Source organism: Pongo pygmaeus, chromosome 6, assembly GCF_028885625.2.
Source record: "Pongo pygmaeus isolate AG05252 chromosome 6, NHGRI_mPonPyg2-v2.0_pri, whole genome shotgun sequence".
Lineage (NCBI taxonomy): Eukaryota > Metazoa > Chordata > Mammalia > Primates > Hominidae > Pongo > Pongo pygmaeus.
In genome coordinates, this window is record NC_072379.2 from 105,938,312 (window position 1) to 105,960,604 (window position 22,293).

Sequence of the window (22,293 nt, forward strand, 5' to 3'; positions counted from 1 at the left end):
CCCCTTTCTTAAAAAAAAACAAAACCCTAAACTGAATATAAACACATACCAAAACAAATAAAGTATGGGTGTGTTGTGCCCCCTCTTTCATAAAAAAAAAAAAAAACTGAATATAAACAAATACCGAAGCAAATAAAACTAACTGTATGTCAAATTGACAATATAACCACACAGGAGGAAAACAATTTTAATTCATGGAATTTTTACTTATAGAATGCTGACTTTAGTGAGATACATTTATGCACAAAAAAATTATAAAGAAATACTGAACTTTATTAAATAGATTTTTGCTGGATGTGGTATTGAAGTAGTAATCCTGAAACTAGTTTAGGTATATTTTGGAATGGAGCAAAATAAGGTTCTCAGTGTAAACATAATAAAAGACACAAATATGTAACGGGAATCAGAGGTATTTCCCCACTCTATCCACTGGAAAGTCAGAGAGACAATGGTTCCTCAATAGTAATAAGTATACATAGTATCCAAATTTTGATTTCTAAGACAATTCTCCAGTAAAAACAAAGCAGGATTCAGTGGAAAAAAGAGTGACTTCATATTTGGAGCAGTGAAAATACAAGGTGAATGTAGTAGATATTGTGCCAGTGAGCAATAAAGTATTTGCAGACAAATGAAATTTTTCAAAAGGATACATCAAGTTGACTGGACGGGGCTTCCACAACACAAATTTCAGAGAATTTGGCCATCCAAAATAATACTGATGGTAATGAATTATAAAACAATGATTAAAAAATAATTCATGAGTACACAGGGAAACTCAAATGTTTAAAAAGGATGGAAATGCTCTTTACAAAAGAGTATCATCAGCTAATAAATGCAGAAAGAATGACAGAATTAGAAAAAAATCACCATTTTGCAACTACTAGTTGCAAAGTTAATTAAGAGAAAGAGTATCGATGGATATCAAAACACTAAGTGAAATGTTATTGGCCGGGCATGGTGGCTCATGCCTGTAATCCCAGCACTTTGGGAGGCCAAGGTGGGCAGATCACCTGAAGTCAGGAATCGAGACCAGCTTGACCAACATGGAGAAACCCCATCTCTGCTAAAAATACAGAATTAGCCGGGCATGGTGTTGCATGCCTGTAATTCTAGCTACTCAGGAGGCTGAGGCAGGAGAATTGCTTGAACCCAGGAGGCGGAGGTTGCGATGAGCCGAGATCGTACCATTGCACTCCAGCCTGGGCAACAAGAGCAAAACTCCAGCTCAAAAAAAAAAAAAAAAAGTTATCGAGAACAAGATATTCATCACATAGTCTCAAAGTATGCACCTATAAATTACTAATTACAAAGATAAGAGCATAGTATTACAAGGAGCAATCTGGCATTTGCCTAAATAATGAAGTGATCTAATTTAGCATCAGCAACAATGAAACAAACTGAAATAATTTTGTTTTCCTGATATGATGTAATAGGAAGTACACAACATCATCTTACCAATAGTATGTTTACCCTGAAGCTAATCATGAAGAAAATGTCACATGAATCCAGACAAATTCAGCTTATGAGGCTCTCCAAAAAATGTTAATGCCATTAACAACAACAACAAAAAAGCCAGCGGTGCTGTTTTTTATTAAAGAGACAAGACAGCCAAAAGAAAAGCATGATCCCTGATTGGTTTCATTGGTTTCAGTCAGGCGAAATCAACTTACATAAACAACATTTTGGGGAACAATAAAATTCTCAGTATGAACTGCACCTTAAATAATATTAATGTATCAATACTAAATTTCTAGAGAGTGAGAGTGTCTAAGAATTTTCTTGTATATAACACACACAGGAATCTATATGTAAAAGTTTGAAATGTTTCAATAATAATATAGAAATTTTAATCCCAAATTGAAAGGCATACATTTCACTCCAAACTAACGTTTAATACCAGGCAGTAGAAGAGCTCATCATTGGTTAGTCATTCTATATCCCTGCTTTTACGGAGGACAAGATCAAGAAAACCAGAGGGACTGTGTGTGTAAACTACCTCACTGTAGTTTTTCAACAATTCAGAAAAGAATTACATGTACCTTTAGCAAACAGATGCAGTTATTTCTTTAATCTGATAATAGTAGCAAGCAATAAAATAATCTATGAGAAAGATGTTGGCTTAAAAAATATAGATAATATCTGTTTGAAATCTGCATCTAATGAATCTTTAGAATATTTGCAGTGCTATGCAAAGACTATTAAGGGAAGGTATACAGGAAATGGATAATACTTTAACAATCTGCAGCTGTCTCATGTTATATAAAGAATGAACTCATAACAGTGAGAAAAGGGTATGTAGTGCCTTTATGAACACTAAAAAATATAGGTCAAATTCCTGGAATATGTATGACTTGGTTTTATTATAATTATGAAACCCTTTAACCTATTATTCTTTTAAATACAAGCAGAAATACAAGACATTGCATTACCAGTTAGCTTTAATAGACTCAAGAAACAAAATAGTCTCTTAAGTTTTATTTAAGTGATAAAATAAACTAAGAGTTCCTCATAGATATAATACTTGAAAAATGGTTTCTAGTTAGTGATGGTGGAATAAAATCATTTTCTTTTTTCTCTTGAATGCCAATGAAAAGAAAATCAAACAAAAGGTAGAAAATGTCAACTTCAAAGAAACAAAGAATCAACCAAAACTTCAAACTTGAGATTATGAAGCATGCACGCCAGTTGCTGTAGATAAGTCAAAATGAAGAAGGAAACAGATAGATGACACCTTAGATCATTAGGAAGAAGTAAATTGCTCTTAAAACCAATTGTAAGAATTTGCACAAGCTATCTAAGGATTATTTGATTACAGCTGAGATCTACAGATTAGGACAGGCCAGGGAATGTTCAACACTGCAAAACGACAAAAAAAAAAAAGAAAAGCTGAAGGAAAATCATAAGGAATTGATATTTAAGTTGTTTAAGAATTAGCCCCTGAGTGTGAGGAGACTACTGGAGGTAAAGTGAGATGAAGAAAAAAAAAATACTGAGAATGCTAGGATTCAACACTGAAATGGCTTAAATAGCTTTACTGGGAGCCATACTAAGCTTCTGAATGATACAAATTTTGAGAACAGATGTGCTCCCAAGGTAAAAAGAAGTAACAAACTGGTCAATGGTTATTGTAGACAACAAACCTAAATTAAATTGCAGACTGCTTCAGGTATCTCCCTTCAGCCATGCCTAAACTATTCTTCAATGAATAGCTAGCACTTTTCAATGATGAATAATCATCAGAAACAAAGCAACAATGGACTTAACATAGACACTGGGGAGGGTGGCAGGAAGGAGGAAGAAAGGAATATAAGCTAAAAGCAATGATAAACATAGATCACCGAAGAAACAATAGAAAGGGATACCAGTTTTCCACTGTCTCAAATTACTGGAATACTCACTGGAAAAATATTATAGAAATTAGGACCATATTAGAAAAAAACAAAAGTTATAATAACCGAGAGTGAAAACATAGTAACACATGTGAAACAGGCAAGAGGAAATAATACAAAATGAAGTAAAATACAAAGATACTGGAAGCAAAGTAAAAAAAAACTCCAGGCTGAGAATCAGACTTCCACATCCATGACACCCTCTCTCCCACATTATGCCCAGCACCAAGTGCAAGAAGATACTAGACATGGAAAACAGAGAATATCTGATATATGCATAAAGCTCCTGAAAAAAACAAATGGAACAGAAAAACATTCAATATACAATGCAAGAAAACTTTTCTATAAAAGGGAACATACTTTAACACACATACACACACAAAAACTGACACACAGCGTTAAACTCTGAGACATATCCTAAAGAAGTCACTAAACTTCAAAGATAAAGGAAAAACCATTTGGATAGTCAAGAAAAAGCAAGTCAGCTAGTGTGGGATAAAAATCTGATTAGTCTCATAATTCTCTAATATAACACTAAAACCCAGCAGTTGGTAAAGCAATGACTGATGGTAGATGGGACCCTCCATTTTCCTTTCATATGAAGGGACTTCAGCTAAAGTAACTTTCTTGTCTTCTTTCCCTACCTCTTATCCAATTCTCCCCATGTGAAGAGGAGTGAGTGATGAGTGAATCTGAATAAGAAACTGAGCCTAACTGGCTCAGTCTCTTCCTTTCTCTGTTGTTGAAGCTTTGCATATATAAAAGATGCATTCTGACCAACATTCTACCAATGGTAAGTATAGTGGGAAAGGCTGAATTGGGAAATAAGTTTAATTTTGAGGTGATATATTAAAAAATCCATTTGGTTATAAATCTAAGCTATGCCTTTTGGTGTATTTTTTTTTTAACAGTAATAAAACTAACATTACAATTGTCATCTTTTTGTCTCCTACATTTGTGTCTCATTTTCCAATTCAGTGGCGGAAGAAAAACGTTATTTATTGGGACACACACAGCTACAAAATTCTAAGGGAAAGACAGTGTAAACAAAAATTTATACCTGGCCAAATCATTTAAGCATAAAAGCAAAACACACCACCAACTACACAAGGACTCAGAAAGCACAGTACCCATAAAACATTTTAAAAAATCAACTAGATTACGATATCCAGCCAAGGGAGAGATGAATATAGAAATGGAGAGCTCTGGTACAACCTCTATGGAAAATACTACGGAGATTTCTCAAAGACCTAAAGTACATCTAACCATTCGATCCAGCAGTCCCACTACTGGGTATCTACCCAGTAGTCATATATCAAAAAGACACCTACATGTGTATGTTTATCACAATGTAACTCACAATTGCAAAGATAGGGAACCAATCTAAGTGTTCATAAAACAATGAGTGGGTAAAGAAACTGTTGTGTGTGTATGTATATATATATATACATACACGCACACACCATGGAACACTACTCAGCCATAAAAAAGAATGAAATAATATCTTTTGCAGCAACTTGGATGGAACAATTGGCCATTATTCTAAGTGACGCAACTGAGGAGCGGAAACCTGAATACCATATGTTCTCACTTATAAGTGGGAGCTAAGCTATGGGTACGAAAAGACAGAGTGGTATAATGGACATTGGAGACTCAGAATGGGAGAGTAGGAGGGATGTGAGGGCTAAAAAACAACATATTGGTACAATGTACATGACTCGGGTGACCATGCACTAAAATCTTAGACTTCACCACTATACAATTCATCCATGCAACCAAAACCCACTTGTACCCCTAAAGCTACTGAAAAAAAGAGAAAAGAAATGCAGAGGTCATATTAAAAGAACCAGAGATTAAAATAATTTAAAAATAGAAGAAAATGTAAAAAACATTAATCATTCAAAAATAACATAACTAACAGGCAAATGAGGATGGGGGGCGGGTAGGGAAAAGTTTAAGTATGCCTATTTCCCACACTTAGTAGTAAAGACTCAACAGACTTAGTAAACAAATGACTTAAATTTCTTAATTTTTTTAATCTTTCATTCACTACTTTTAAATTTAGAGGTATCAATTAGGATCTAGTATTTCTTATGAAGAAGCATTAATTGGAAATTCATTAAGTCCTTGATGTTACATAAATTTCTAATTATTCTGTTGAATGAAAGTAAAATACTTTTTATTTTAAAAAGTACAATTCTAAAACTGGTGAGGCTAAACTATGGTACTTAAGTTCACACATATGAATGATAAAACTATAAAAAGAAAAACAGGAAGTTATCAATATAAAAGTGAGGATAATGGTTACATATGAGAGAGAGAGGGGTTGGTTGTGATGGGTATGGAGTACATAAACAGGTTTCTGGATCGCTGGTTTAGCCTAGGAAGTGTTCACCTTATAATAATTCATTAAGCTACATGTTTATGTTTTTCTTTAAGTTTTATAATAAAAAGGTATTTTTAAAAAGCACATAACTTAAAATTCCATTTATGCCTCTCCATTTACCCTTCTATAACATATAATGCACAGATAAATGTATGGACTACTTTTCACTGTATAGTAACAACTACAGTATCTATCTGGGTGACGAAATTTGGATATTCTGTGTTGTCTACTTTGCTTCATCATCATCTTTCTTCATTGTTAGACTTTCTTAACATTTATGTTTTATTGTTAAATATTTCAGGCATACAAAAAAGCATATAGAATAATGTTATGAACACTAATCACCAAGCTTTAAGAAATACAACACTAAATAAAGTGAAGTTTCCTTGTCCTCTCTTTTGCTGGTCTCATTTCCCTTGCTCTCTCATCAGATGTAATGGTATCGGGTTTTGTAGTTTGTTTTTAAGAGACAGAGTCTTGTTATGTTGCTCAGGCTGGATTCGAACTCCTAGGCTCAAGTGATACGTCCGCCTCAGCATCCCAAGTAGCTGGGATTACAGGCATGTGCCACCATGCCCAGCATTGGTATGTTAAATTTGTTGATCATTATTCCAATGTGCATATTTACACTGTTAGTACATATGTGCACATGCAAAAACAATTTAATATAGTCTATCATATTCTTAGGCTTTAAATTGGTATCAGACTGTATGTATGTATCTGTAACTTTTTCATGTACTGTTTTTGACCATTATCTATACTGGGAAATTTGTTAATTTAAATGCTGTATATTAATCCTGTTAATAAACTAGTTTATCCGTTGCTCGCACTTTTTCACTATTTGTAAACAATGAGGTAACAAAAATTCTTTTTTTTTTTTTTTTTTGAGATGGAGTCTTGCTCTGTTGCCCAGGGTTGAGTGCAGTGGCACTATTTCGGCTCACTGCAACCTCTCCCTCCCGGGTTCAAGCAATTCTCCTGCCTCAGCCTCCTGAGTAGCTGGGATTACAGGCATGCGCCACCACGCCCGGCTAATTTTTCTGTATTTTTAGTAGAGAGGGGGTTTTATCATGTTGGCCAGGATGGTCTCAAACTCTTGACCTCAAGTGATCTGCTCACCTCAGTCTCCCAAAGTGCTGGGATTACAGGCATGAGCCACCACACCGGCCAGGTAACAAAAATTCTTACATATACATGCCAGAGTTTCCTTGCAGTATATTCTTAGAAAGTATAACATCATAAGGTGAACACATTTTCCACCTTAGAGATAAAATTGATAAAATTGAGTAAAGTGAATTTTATTCTCCTTGCATAGTTTACAAGAGTTTCTGCTCTTGTCCAGAACTTAGTTGTGTCTTAGATTTTGCCAATCTGATGATTAATTTGTATTTCTTTAATAACTAGTTCATCCTCCAAAAAGAGGCTGAATATCTTCTCACATGTTTATTGAATGTGTTCTTCTGTGACCTGCCTATTCATATTCTTTATCCATTTTTTTCTCTTGGGTTGTTTACCTTTTTCTTATTGAGTTACAGGCTTTTTATTTTTTGTACTTAAAATTATATTATTTATATTTATATGTGTGTGTGTATAATTTTTTTTCTCTTCTTAGGAAGTTTCAGATTGAAAATGAGATCATGCACCATCACACTCATGAATGCCACTGTCAATCTCCTGTGTAGTGGCTGTGTTAGATACTCACCAGCTGTAAGCCGTTCACTCTCAGAAACACACACTGACAGAATCCTATGTATTTTGAAAATTTTGAAATAATCTTACACTTATAAAAAAAATTGTAAGTATTGTAAAAAAAAATTTTCCCTGAACCACTTGTAAGTTATTGACATCATGTCCATCATTCTTGAATATTTTAATGTGTATTTCCAACAAACAAGGACATTCTCCTACATAACTTCAATATAAACAAGATCAGGAAACTAACATTAATACTGTCTATAAAACATTTTAAAATATAAAATAATTGGCCGGGCACGGTGGCTCACGCCTGTAATCCCAGCACTTTGGGAGGCCGAGGTGGGTGGATCACCTGAGGTCAGGAGTTCGAGACCAGCCTGGCCAACATGATGAAACCCCATCTCTACTAAAAATACAAAAATTAGCTGGGCATGGTAGTGGGCTTTTGTAATCCCAGCTACTCAGGAGGCTGAGACAGGAGAATTGCTTGAACCCGGGCACCAGAGGTTCCAGTGAACTAAGATCGTGCAATTGCATTCTAGCCTGGGTGACCAGAAACTCCAGCTAAAAAAATAAATGAATAAATATATATATATATATATATATATATATATATAAAAATTGTGATTATTCTTTTAAAGAAAATAATAAAGAACTGATGCTTAAGGTTTCTGTGTTAAATCATGGTATCCACTTGTCAACACATGGTAATAAGGCAGCTTTAAAACTCTTTATTCTCTCAACAAAAGAGGTATACATTAGGATTGACAGCACGTGAATAACTGCTTTCATTTTTTTCCCCATTCTTGACGACACAAGGGGGAATGAGATTAAACTGCTCCTGGAAATTTAAACATTATATCAAACTTTCTGAGAATACTTGCTGGGAAAAGCCAAGAGTAAAATCTCCTTTGGCAAGTTCTTTTCAAAGATCTCTTTCTGGAATAGTTTCAATACAAACCTATTCAGAGGCTAGGGCTAACCTTTAAAAATCTCTTTAAGACCTAAGATTCTTTTATCTCTTTTTATCTAGTACAACTTAAAAGTTATATATATTCAGTATTACGTAAGATCACATTTATATAGCAAATATAAAAATAATAGGCCAGGCATGGTGGCTCATGCCTGTAATCCCAACACTTTGGGAGGCCAAGGAAGGAGGATTGCTTGAGGTCAGGAGTTCAAGACCAACTGGGGCAACACTGCAAAACTCCATCCTTATTTTTTTAAATAAAAAATTAAAAATCTAAAAAAAATTAAAAATTAATAAATAGTCACTTTTTTTTACTATTAGCTATGGATCAGGAACTGTTATTAATTCAATATGAGTTATTCTATCAACCCTGTGATGGATCAGAGTGCCTTCAACAGAAAAATGGGAGGAGAAAAACCAGAAACATTAACTACAGATAACATTTTGGGAAATTTTCCTGAAGACTGAAGAAATAACATGCAGGTAGTAGAGCTGAAGAAAGAAATTAAGATATATTTATTTAATTGGTTTTAAGCAAAAGGAGATACAATAACACAACTGTATGTGAAGGGAAAGAGATGCAAAGAAAGAAACACTGTCAACCTGATAGAAGGCATCTGCTAAAGCAATACCTTGTAGTGATGGGATCTAATACAACTGCAGAGTGCTTGGTCTTTGCTGGGAGAAAGCATAGTTCATCCTTACCAACAGGAAGGAAGAATGAATATAAGGGGAGAAACGGAGAGATGGAGTGGCAGCAAGTAAGTAAGGATGGACATATCTGTGGTCTTTTCTATCTTCTTTTATGGAGAAGCATGTGTATATGTAAATATCACCAGATATGCCTTGGTAGGAAAAGGTTTACAGACTCCTAATGAAAGGTTACTCCTCTCTACCTTGAATTTACCATCCTTTAATAGTTTTCTTTAGACTTTACTACAGTTGTAATGTTGCCAAGGATTTTATCAGTTTCTATCTCCACAGTCAATCATTATTTTTCCTGGGTACCAGAATTATCATAAAGAAAAGTCCAAAAAGCTAAAGTAGAGATGGCATTCCTTAAAAAAAATTTTCTGTCTTTAAGAAGTACATGGGAGGATAAGGATTTTAGAAGAAAAATATGTTCCTTGCCTTTTTATTTTTTATTTTTTGCATCTGTTTCCTCTCAACCAAATGACGCTACAGTTTATGGATCTTTATCTAGAAGTTCTGAATATACCAATTGGCCAGTTCAACTCACTGATTAGACAAAAAAGATATAAATAAATTCTGAAACATAATTTCTTCTCTCATTTTCTGTCTACTAAAAAATGAGTCATTAGATTGCTTTGAAACATGAGTGTTTCACATACTATGCAAAAGACTTCTCAGTTATAAATAAATAAAGAAGCTAAATATAAACCACATCCATACCTCTCACAGCTGACTGGGAAGGCTGAGTCAAAACTTTTATGTCTAATGCACTGTTGATATTTTCTTCTAAAGTAGCACAATATCCATCCACAACACTGGTAATAGTATCCTTCAAAGTTCCAAGATTATAGAAAACCTGAAGAGCTGTTCCGACTTGAGTTGGATTCTTAAAAAAAGGTGGGGTGGGGTGGAAACAGATATAAATACGAAAACAAACAAAATAAATATAAATATACAACTTTAAGCAGGACTTCAGCAGTCCTATCATATTTAAATATACCATATTTTAAAATTATCAAAGACAAGAAAAAACACAATTTGAAGTGAAGATTATTTTTAATCATTATTTATTTCATAAAAGACAAAGTTAAATACTATGTATATTATTTTCCCCCTTAACATTTTTGTCCTCCTTTAAAAAATAACAAGAAGTTTGAAAGTCTGTTGTATAATATTCGAACTTATTTAAAATCTACCACCAATCCCTATAAAAAGAACCATATTAGAAATAACATTTGTTATTTCTACATTTGTTTAGACAATAAATGAATTCTGTGGAGCTGATTGAGAGCTGAACCATGAAGACTTATATTCATTATATTTCACTGACCCATTCATTCATTCTAACTACAAATATTTATACAGTGCCTACTGTATCTGTCATAGCTCTGACTGCTGGAAAAACAGTAGTGAAATAAAACCAATTAAGTTCCTGTCTTCATGGAACTTATATTTATTGAGAAATGTACAAAACATAAATAAAACAGAATAACGAGTAGTAACAAGTGCTATAAAAACGTGAAGTAGGGAATAAGAATAGAGTATGATGGGAATTATTATACAGAGATTAGTCAGAGAATGCACCTCTGAGGTAATATTTAAACAAAGACTTGAATACACTGAGGGAGTCAAAGGAAGATATGGGAAAATACAGATCTGGGCAGTGGTATTAGCAAAAGTGCTGAGACAGCAATGTGCTTAGTATGCTAGGGAAACAGCAAGAAGGCCATGATGGAGCAGAGTGAAGCAGAGAGGCAGAAGATGAGGGAGGTATTGAAATACCATCAATGAGTGGATTATGGCCAGAGTGATATAAATGGGTGGTTGGATTTGTGGCTAAGTTAACGAACAAATTATCAAGCTAGAAGTTGAGACACTGACATATATTTTCAGGTCCAAATAACTCAAAATCCTCTCACGCATTAGTAAGTGTCTGTTATTAGAGACACATGGTTAAAATGTTAAATTATTTCATGAACCTATTTTCTATACTAAGTTTATTTTAGAAGGTTACCTCTGAAATCTTTTGGTGTTATTTTAATAATAGTACATGCTGCAGACATACAGATAAACTCACACACAGATGCAAAGTAGACTCAGCTTAAAGAAAATAACAGGAAACATGGCTGGCGAATAACAATACTCATTTGAGTTTTTTTTTTTTTTTAAACAAGAAAAAGAACCAAATGGATATTATTTCAAATTAAAATGTTCTAATAAAAAAGCTTAATTTAATATGGTCATAATAGAACTTAATTCTATGTTGTAAATTCTCTATTAATGTATGCCAACAAGGAAAATAAGCTATTTTATAAAAAATTATTAACTGAAAAGAAGGGGCATAGCATTTGCTTTTACTGTTATTTCCATTTTTTTCCTTTCTCCCCAGACTGTTTTGTCTTTAAACTTTTTAGTAGAGACCAAAAATCAAAATGAGGCAGCTGTAAAGAAATTTCCCATGTCATTATTTAAGTGTATGTATAATCCAAGAAAGCACTACTGGAGCAACATCAAAGAATACTTTCACCTCATAAAACTATAATACAGATATACTTTAAAACTATATTTATTGCCTTTACTATTATCAGAGGATCTGAAAAGCATAGCTTCTCCACACAGAGTACAGTTTCAGTGTTATCAGCTGAATGTACGTTGTAAGATTTATGCATACAACAACTAAAAAACACTTAAATTTTTCACTTAAAACACCTAGCTAAAATAAACCACTCTTCAAAATTCTCCACTTCAAAAATTACTAACTTCTAACTTCTCAAAACATGTTTGAAAAGGTTACTTCTGAAATCTATTGGCGTTATTTTAATGTAATAGTGTATTATATTACAAATATAGCTCATCATTAAAGAAGTATATATTATAGCACTATTTATAATACTTACAATTTACAATATTTATAATTCTAGAAGTAATTTTAAACTTGTCAATTAACATGTTCACTTTTTCAATTAATGGCATTCATATTTATAGCTTAACACATAGATTATGCCAGTTAAAAAACTGCAAAATAATTATCTGAAATAAAATTCTTTAAGTAACATACATACAGAGGAGTATGCTAATTACGTAAGCACAGCTTTATTATCACAAAGTGAACACACCTAGTTAACTATCACCTAGATCATGAAGCTAAGTATTATCAGCACCTTTGAATCTTGTGTAGTTCCCCAAACTGCACCTTTCCAAATATTATCACTATCATTACTTCTAACACCAAAAATTTATTTTGTTTTTGAATTTCACATAAATGGAATTATACGGTCTGTATTATCTTTTGGCTTGTCCCTTTTACTCAACATATTTTTTGTGAAATTCATCCATGTTGTTGGATGCAGCAGTAGTTGATTCATTTCTTACTGCTGTGCAGTATTCCACTGTAATAATTTGCTTTAGTTTATCCATCCTACTGTTGATAAATAATAGGCTTACTTCTACCTTTAGGTATTTTAATTTATGCCACCATGAACATTCTGTACACCTCTATTAGTGAACATATATACACATGCATTTCTGCAGGCAAGAGTAGAACTGCTAAATCATATTAGTACACTTAGAGTTTATAGATACTGCCAATTTTACAAAGCCATTGCAGCAATTTACACTCCCACCAGTGATATATGAAAATTGTGGATGCCCCACAAATTTGCCAAAAATTCAAATGATCATTCCTTTAATTTTGGCTATTATTTTGAGTGAGTACTATGATTTTAATTTGTATTTCTATGATGACTAAAAAACTGAATACTTCTTACATGGTAATTACCCATTTGGATATCTTCTTTTGTGAAGAACTCATTCATATCTTTTGCCCATTTTTTTAACTAGTTGTTTTTTGTCATTTACATATAAAGTTGTTTATATATTTTGGATACAACCACTTTGATAATTATACGTACTGCAAATATGTTCTCCCACTCTTAATCAAGTATTTTAAGGAAGAGAAATTCCTAATTTGAATATAGCCCATTTTATCAATCTTACTCTCTATGGTTTAGTACTTTTGGTATTGTTTGAAAAGTGTTCCCCACCCCACATTCATAAAGATATCTTTCATTCATAAAGTTATCCTACTGAAACACTATTGGTTCATGTTTCATGCTCAGAAATACAATTCGCCTGGAATTAATTTCTATAGAATGTGAAATAGGAGTCAAGATTAGTGTTTTTCTACATGAATACCCAATTGATCAAAAAAAGAGCAAATAAAAATCACCCGCACTCCTGAAAAGCCACCTTTGCAATAAACCAAGTTTCTAAATATGTGTGTGAGTTTCTGGACTTTCAAATCTCTACCATTTCTCTATCCTTACAATTCACCTATCTAAATTACTGTAGCTTTAAATATCAGATTTGGCAATCCTCTGCCTCTGTTCTTCAATTTGATATAGGCTCTTCTTGATATATGACACTTCCATATAAATTTCAAAATTGGCTTGACAAATGTCCTTTTTTTAAAAAAGTTTTCAGGTATTGTTTGAGATTGCATTAACTCTATAATTAGAAATAATGGATATCTTTGTAATATTGAGTTCTCAAATCCATGAATATGGTATCTCTTTTCATTTACTCAGGTCTTTAATTTCTCTTAATGTTTTATAGATAGTTTTCTGTGAAAAAGTCATATATCTTTAGTTTAAATTATTTCTATTATTTTTGATATAAACTGTATGTTTTTAAATTTTTTGTAAACAATCAGTAAATTGTTTTGACTTTTCTAACTATATAACCATGGTATTTCTGAATAATTTTTATTTCTCCCTTCCCATTATCTTCTATCTCATTGCTTTTCTTATTACTTTGGCTAGGATCTTAAGTATTGCACTGAGTAGAAGAAATAAGAGTGGTATTTTTGCATCATCCCTAATATCAAATAGAAAGCCTTAAATATTTCACCATCGAGATTTTTAGAAATGCCCTTTATCAGATTATAGATACTAGCTTGCTAAGAGTATTTTTAATCATGAATTGATTTTGAATGTTATTAAGTATGTATTGAGATAATAATTTTCCTCCTTTACTTGAGAAATTATATTTCTGGAATAAAGCCATCTTGGTCATAATACATTATCAGTTTTAGATCTCTGTGGCTACATTTACTAACACTTTGCTTATTATTTTTGTAGAGATTTTAAAGGAAGACAGCTAGTAATTTTACTTCCTTACAATACTGTCATTTTCATATTGATGTTATCCTGGCCTCATAAAATGAGCAGGTAAATATGTTTGGTCCCTCTTTCTCAATTCTTGGATACAGTTTACGTAACACTGGTTTATTTATTCCTTAAATGTTTGGAAGAATTGCCCCAGTGAAGCTGATTAGCCTTGGAGTTTTTTCCAAGGAAAGGTTTTTTTAATAATAAATTCAATTTTGTTAATAGATATAGAACTAGATAGATTTTATAATTTTCCTAGTGTTATTTTTGATATGTTGTTTTCCAGAAATTTGTCAATTTCATCTAACTTTTCAAATCAATTGGTATAAACTCATACTTAATATTGTCTTAACTTTTTTTACTTTTTGTTGGGTCTGTTATTAGATCACGTTTTTGATTCTTGATAGTGGTAATTTGTGCCTCTTTTTTCCCTTCTCCTCATCAGTCCTGTTGGTATTTAACAATTTAATTTGTTAATCTTGTTAAGTAACTAAATTTTGGCTTCTATTGGATTTTGTATTCCATTACTAGCTTTTTGTTATTATTTCACAGACTTTGGAGCCAGACCTAGGTGAGCATCCAAACTCTACCACTTAGCAGTCAAAACCTAAAGGCAAATTATCTAACCTCTTTAAGGCTGAGTTTCCTCATGTGCATAACAGCAAAAATAAGAGCATCAACCTAATGGGTAAATAAAATAATCTTTAGTCTCTAGATTCCTCCTCTCTGGGCAGGGCATCCCTGAAAGAAAGGCAGAAGCCCCAGTTAGGGGCTTACAGATAAAACTCCCATCTCCCTGGGACAGAGCACCTGGGGGAAGGGGTGGCTGTGGGCACAACTACAGCAGACTCAAATGTTCCTGCCTGCTGGCTCTGAAGCGAGCTCTGCTAAGGGACAGACGGCCTCCTCAAGTGGGTTCCTGACCGCAGTGCCTCCTGCCTGGGAGACACCTCCCAGCAGGGGTCGACAGACATCTCCTACAGGAGAACTCCAGTTGGCATCTGGCAGGTGCCCCTCTGGGACGAAGCTTTCAGAGGAAGGAACAGGCAGCAATCTTTGCTGTTCTGCAACCTCTGCTGGTGATACCCAGGCAAACGGTCTGGAGTGGACCTCCAGCAAACTCCAGCAGACCTACAGCAGAGGGGTCTGACAGTTAGAAGGAAAACTAACAAACAGAAAGGAATAGCGTCAACATCAAAAAAAAGGAGGTCCAAACAGAAACCCCATCTGAAGGTCACCAACAGCAAAGATCAACGGTAGATAAAACCACAAAGATGAGGAAAAACCAGCGCAAAAAGGGTGAAAATTACAAAAACCAGAAAGCCTGTTCTCTTCCAGAAAATCACAACTCCTCTCCAGCAACGAAACAAAACTGGATGGAGAATGAGTTTGATGAATTGACAGAAAGTAGGCTTCAGAAGGTGGGTAACAACAAACTCCTCCGAGCTAAAGGAGTATGTTCTAACCCAATGCAAGGAAGCTAAGAACCTTGAAAAAAGGTTAGAAAAATCGCTAACTAGAATAATCAGTTTACAGAAGAACATAAATGACCTGATTGAGCTGAAAAACACAGCACGAGAACTTCATGAAGCATACACAAGTACCAACAGCTGAAAAGACCAAGTGGAAGAAAAGATATCAAAGATTGAAGATCAGCTCAATGAAATAAAGCAAGAAGACAAGATTAGAGGGAAGAGTGAAAAGAAATGAACAAAGCCTCCAAGAAATAGGGCACTAGGTGAAAAGACCAAATCTACGTTTGATTGGTGTACCTAAAAGTGACAGGGAAAATGGAACCAAGTGGGAAAACACACTTCAGGATATTATCCAGGAGAACTTCCCCAACCTAGCAAGACAGGCCAATATTCAAATTCAGGAAATACAGAGAACACCACAAAGATACTCCTCAAGAGGAGCACCCAAGTCACATAGTTGTCAGATTCACCAAAGTTAAAATGAAGGAAAAAACATTAAAGGCAGCCAGAGAGAAAGGTCGGGTTACCCACAAAGGGAAGCCCATCAGACTAACGACGGATCTCTCTGCAGAAACCCTAAAAGCCAGAAAAGAGTGGGGGCCAATATTCAACATTCTTAAAGAAAAGAATTTTCAACCCAGAATTTCATATCCAGCCAAACTAAGCTTCATAAGCGAAGGAGAAAGAAAATCCTTTACAGACAAGCAAATGCTGAGAGATTCTGTCACCACCAGGCCTGCCTTACAAGAGCTCTTGAAGGAAGCACTAAATATGGAAAGGAAAAACCAGTACCAGCTACTGCAAAAACATACCAAATTGTAAAGACCACGGACACTATGGAGAAACTGCATCAATTAACAGGCAAAATAACCAGCTAGCATCATGATGACAGGATCAAATTCACACATAACAATATTAACCTTAAATGTAAATGGGCTAAATGCCCCAATTAAAAGACACAGACTGGCAAACTGGATAAAGAGTCAAGACGCACTGGTAGGCTATATTCAGGAGACCCATCTCACGTGCAATGACACACACAGGCTCAAAATAAAGGGATTCAGGAATATTTACCAAGCAAATGGAAAGCAAAAAAAAAAAAAGCGGGGGTTGCAATCCTAGTTTCTGATAAAACAGACTTTAAACCAACAAAGATAAAAAAAGATGAAGAAGCATATTACATAATGGTAAAGGGATCAATGCAACAAGACGAGCTAGCTATCCTAAATATATATGCACCCAGTACAGAAGCACCCAGATTCATAAAGCAAGTTCTTAGAGACCTACAAAGAGACTTAGACTCCCACACAATAATAGTGGGAGACTTTAATGCCCCACTGTCAATATGAGATCAATGAGACAGAAAATTTACAAGGATATCAGGACTTGAACTCTGCTCTGGACCAAGCGGACCTAATAGGCATCTACAGAACTCTACGCCCCAAACTAACAGAATATGCATTCTTCTTAGCACTACATCGCACTTATTCTAAAATTGACCACATAATTGGAAGTAAAACACTGCTCAGTAAATGCAAAAGAACGGAAATCCTAACAGTCTCTCAGACCACAGTGCAATCAAATTAGAACTCAGGATTGAGAAATTCACTCAAAACCGCACAACTACATGGAAACTGAACAACCTGCTCCTGAATGACTACTGGGTAAATAACGAAATTAAGGCAGAAATAAATCAGTTCTTTGAAACCAATGAGAACAAAGACACAACGTACCAGAATCTCTGGGACACATCTAAAGCAGTGTTTAGAGGGAAATTTCTCACAGGAGAAAGCGAGAAAGATCTAAAATCGACACCCTAACATTACAATTAAAAGAACTAGAGAAGCAAGAGCAAACAAATTCAAAAGCTAGCAGAAGACAAGAAATAACTAACATCAGAGCAGAACTGAAGGAGATACAGACACAAAAAACCCTTTAAAAAAATCAATGAATCCAGGAGCTGGTTTTGTTGAAAAGATTAACAAAATAGACCACTAGCTAGACTAATAAAGAAGAAAAGAAAGAAGAATCAATTAGACACAATAAAAAATGATAAAGGGGAGATCACCACTGATCCCACAGAAATATAAACTACCATCAGAGAACACTATAAACACCTCTACACAAATAAACTAGAAAACCTAGAAGAAATGGATAAATTCCTGGACACATACACCCTCCCAAGACTAAACCAGGAAAAAGTCGAATCCCTGAATAGACCAATGACAAGTTCTGAAATTGAAGCAGTAATTAATAGCCTACCAACCAAAGCCCAGGACCAGACAAATTCACAGCTGAATTTTACCAGAGGTTCAAAGAGGAGCTGGTACCATTCCTTCTGAAACTATTCCAAACAATAGAAAAAGAGGGACTCCTCCCTAACTCATTTTATGAGGCTAGCATCATCCTGATACCAAAACCTGGCAGAGACACAACAAAAAAAGAAAATTTCAGGCCAATATCCCTGATGAACATCGATGTGAAAATCCTCAATAAAATACTGGCAAACCGAAACTAGCAGCACATGAAAAAGCTTATCCACCCTGATCAAGTTGGCTTCATCCCTGGGATGCAAGGTTGGTTCCACATACGTAAATCAATAAACGTAATCCATCACATAAATAGAACCAATGACAAAAACCACATGTTATCTCAATAGATGCAGAAACACCCCTTCAAGCTAAAAATACTCAATTAATTGGGTATTGATGAAACATCTCAAAATAATAAGAGCTATTTACGACAAACCAACAGACAGCCAATATCATGGCAAAAGCTGGAAACATTCCCTTTGAAAACCAGCACAAGACAAGGATGCCCTCTCTCACCACTCCTATTCAACATAGTATCGGAAGTTCTGGCCAGGGCAATCAGGCAAGAGAAAGAAATAGAGGGTATTCAAATAGGAAGAGAGGAAGTCAAATTGTCTCTGTTTGCAGATGACATGTTTATATATTTAGAAAACCCCATCGTCTCAGCCCAAAATCTCCTTAAGCTGATAAGCAACTTCAGCAAAGTCTCAGGGTACAAAATCTATGTGCAAAAATCACAAGCATTCCTATATACCAACAATAGCCAAATCATGAATGAACTCCCATTCACAATTTCAACAAAGAGAATAAAATACCTAGGAATAAAACTTACAAGGAATGTGAAGGACCTCTTCAAAGAGAACTACAAACCACTGCTCAATGAAATAAGAGAGGACACAAACAAATGGAAAAACATTCCATGCTCATGGATAGGAAGAATCAATATCGTGAAAATGGCCACAGCGCCCAATGTAATTTATATATTCAATGCTATCCCCATTAAGCTACCATTGACTTTCTTCACAGAATTAGAAAAAAACACTTTAAATTTCATATGGAACCAAAAAAGAGCTCATATAGCCAAGATAATCTTAAGCAAAAAGAATAAAGCTGGAGGCATCACGCTACCAGACTTCAAACTATACTACAAGGCTACAGTAACCAAAACAGCGTGGTACTGGTGCCAAAACAGATATATAGACCAATGGAACAGAACGGAGGCCTCAAAAATAATGCCACACATCTACAGCCATCTGATCTTTGATAAACCTGACACAAACAAGAAATGGGGAAAGGATTTCCTATTTAATAAATGGTGCTGGGAAAACTGGTGCAGAAAACTGAAACTGGACCCCTTACTTACAGCTTATACAAAAATTAACTCAAGATGGATTAAAGATTTAAATGTAAGACCTAACACCATAAAAACCCTAGAAGAAAACCTAGGCAATACCATTCAGGACATAGGCATGGGCAAAGACTTCATGACTAAAACACCAAAAGCAATGGCAACAAAAGCCAAAATTGACAAATGGGATCTAATTAAACTATGGGGCTTCTGCACAGCAAAAGAAACTACCATTAGAGTGAACAGGCAACCTACAGAATGGGAGAAAATTTTTGCACTCTATCCAGGGCTGACAAAGGGTTAATATCCAGAATCTACAAAGAACTTAAACAAATTTACAAGAAAAAAACAAACAACCCCATCAAAAAGTGGGCAAAGGATATGAACAGACACTTCTCAAAAGAAGACATTTATGTGGCCAACAAACATATGAGAAAAGCTCATCATCACTGATCATTAAAGAAATGCAAATCAAAACCACAATGAGATACTATCTCAAGCCAGTTAGAATGGCGATCATTAAAAAGTCAGGAAACAACAGATGCTGGAGAAGATGTGGAGAAATAGGAACACTTTTACATTGTTGATGGGAGTGTAAATTAGTTCAACCATTGTGGAAGACAACATTGTGGAAGACAATCACACACTGGGGCCTGTCGGGGGTCGGGGGCTGGGGCTGGGGCAGGGATACCATTAGGAGAAATATCTAATGAAGATGACGGGTTGATGGGTGCAGCAAACGACCATGGTACGTGTATAACTATGTAACAAACCTGTACATTCTGCACATGTATCCCAGAAATTAAAGTATAATAAAAAAAGAAATTAAAAAGTAAAAAAGTTAAGATAAAACATTTGCACATAAAAACATCCATAATTGTAGCATCAATAACATATTAAGGTAAATATTTATAGCAAATATCAAAGAATGGTATGAACATATATGCATCTTTGATAAAGAGAAAGTTTACCAGAATGTATCAGTAAAAATTGACTCCAGTAGATTAAAAATTCAAGGATACAAGTAATTGACAAAGTTTATGGAATGGGTTCTAAGTGCCAGACATTGTGCAAGGAACAGGGAGCACAAAGAGAGTAACTTTCCCTGACTTCAGGGAACTTTCAGACCAATAAACATAAACAGACAATTAACAAAGATTTTTTTAATTTCATCACTCAATAGAATCATACAAATTTGAAAATTAATTACACATCCAAAAATGCAGGACCTAGTTATGTAAACTCTGGTACCACCAAATGCTTGATATTATTTGGAGAATAGTGCTATGTTTTGGAAGAGCTTGGATGATATAAGATATCTCCATGTAATAATAATAAGGATAAAAATAATACAAAGTGAACTCATAGTGTGATTTACCAGTGAAACTGACTTATTTTTTTCCATATCCTTAGTCCCTCATGAATCCAGACTGCAGAGGAGAAGCAGGAACAATGAGTTTCTTTGACTACATGTTTTCTTCCTGTAGTCAGTGTCAGATAAAATTTTATTTCGAGCCTAATTCCAAAGAATTTTTCACAAAGATTTTATGAAGTTTCTCTCCAATGAAACAATATGTTTTGCCCTTTTTATTACCCAATAATCTGCATTCTATCAATAAAGAATGGAAGCATAAAAAATATATATAATCTTTATAAACGGAGTTAGCATTAGAAGACAGGAAGAAGAGGCCCCAAACATTAGTTCTTTTACCTTGATCCATTAGCATCATGCTATAGTGGAAAGAACATGGGCTTTTAAAATTATTCTTGGGATGAAAACCTAGCTCTCCTAAAGATAAGCTGTGTGACTCTGGGAAAATTACTTTATCACTCATCAAACTGTATTTATGTATATAATTAATGTTTGCCTCCTCATCAGATTTTACGATCTTTGTGGGAAGGTCCCACATTTGTTTTATTCACTGCTATACTCCTTGCACCCAGCACAAGTCCCAGATACGTGTTCAGGAAGTGTCAGTTGAATAAGTGAAGAGTGTGTAAATTTCTATGATTTGCTTTGCTAATAAATTCTTTGTGAGACAGTTGCAAAGAATATTGAGACAACACATTTACATTATCTGGTATTCAGTATAGATATAATAAAAAATATTGGTTCTGACATCATTTATTAATATCCCAAAACTTTTAAGAATGTTAAGAATTCGCTTTGTTCCAATTCCAAAGGAATTCTTATCATGCTACTTTACTTATTAAAATAAAGTTACACAATAGATACCATTTGGGTAGCCCTGAGGAAGTCAGCTCTTTCCTCTGTGTCTCAATTTCATAAGACATTAAAATGATGAGGCAAGATGAAAGGAGGGATTCCAAAAGCTAGCTGAAGATCTTTTTTAGAAAAAGGCAGACAACAAAATTTTGATTCACTTGGATCAGACTGAGGCCTGGTTATTTATATTTTTCAAAGCTCTTCAGCTGATTCTGATACAATCAGCAGCTACCTGAGAACCAGCATTTGGGAACCAACAGACTAAATGACTTTGCCGGACTTTAAATGATGATTGGTGAACAGAAAATTGGCTGGAGTGTTGTGTACATGAAAAAAGTGTTAATTATTTTGTGATAACATAGTTGTCAATTAATTATTTATATAAACATGGATGAGTCTAAGCTGCCCATGGGGCATTGTTTGTTGGAAATGTGAACACTTTTGAAATGGATCATCATAGGAATCTAGTCTAGGAAGCAAACTAAATTGAAGTAATAAATAATGAAAATAGAAAACTGTTAGCCACCTGTAATCCCAGCACTTTGGGAGGCTGAGGCAGGCAGATCAAGGCAGGCAGATCACCTGAGGTCAGGAGTTCAAGACCACCCTGGCCAACATGGCAAAACC

At 34.6% G+C, this 22,293-nt stretch overlaps 1 protein-coding gene across 1 annotated transcript in view; it reads right to left on the reverse strand.

Annotated features, from left to right (window-relative positions):
- Window positions 1-22,293, reverse strand: part of COG5 (component of oligomeric golgi complex 5) — a 377,356-nt gene that overhangs the window by 168,356 nt on the left and 186,707 nt on the right. Inside the window, exon 8 of the mRNA XM_054494192.2 lies at window positions 9,857-10,022. Within this exon, the coding sequence (XP_054350167.1) occupies window positions 9,857-10,022 (166 nt within the window). The remainder of the gene's footprint in view (window positions 1-9,856; window positions 10,023-22,293) is intronic.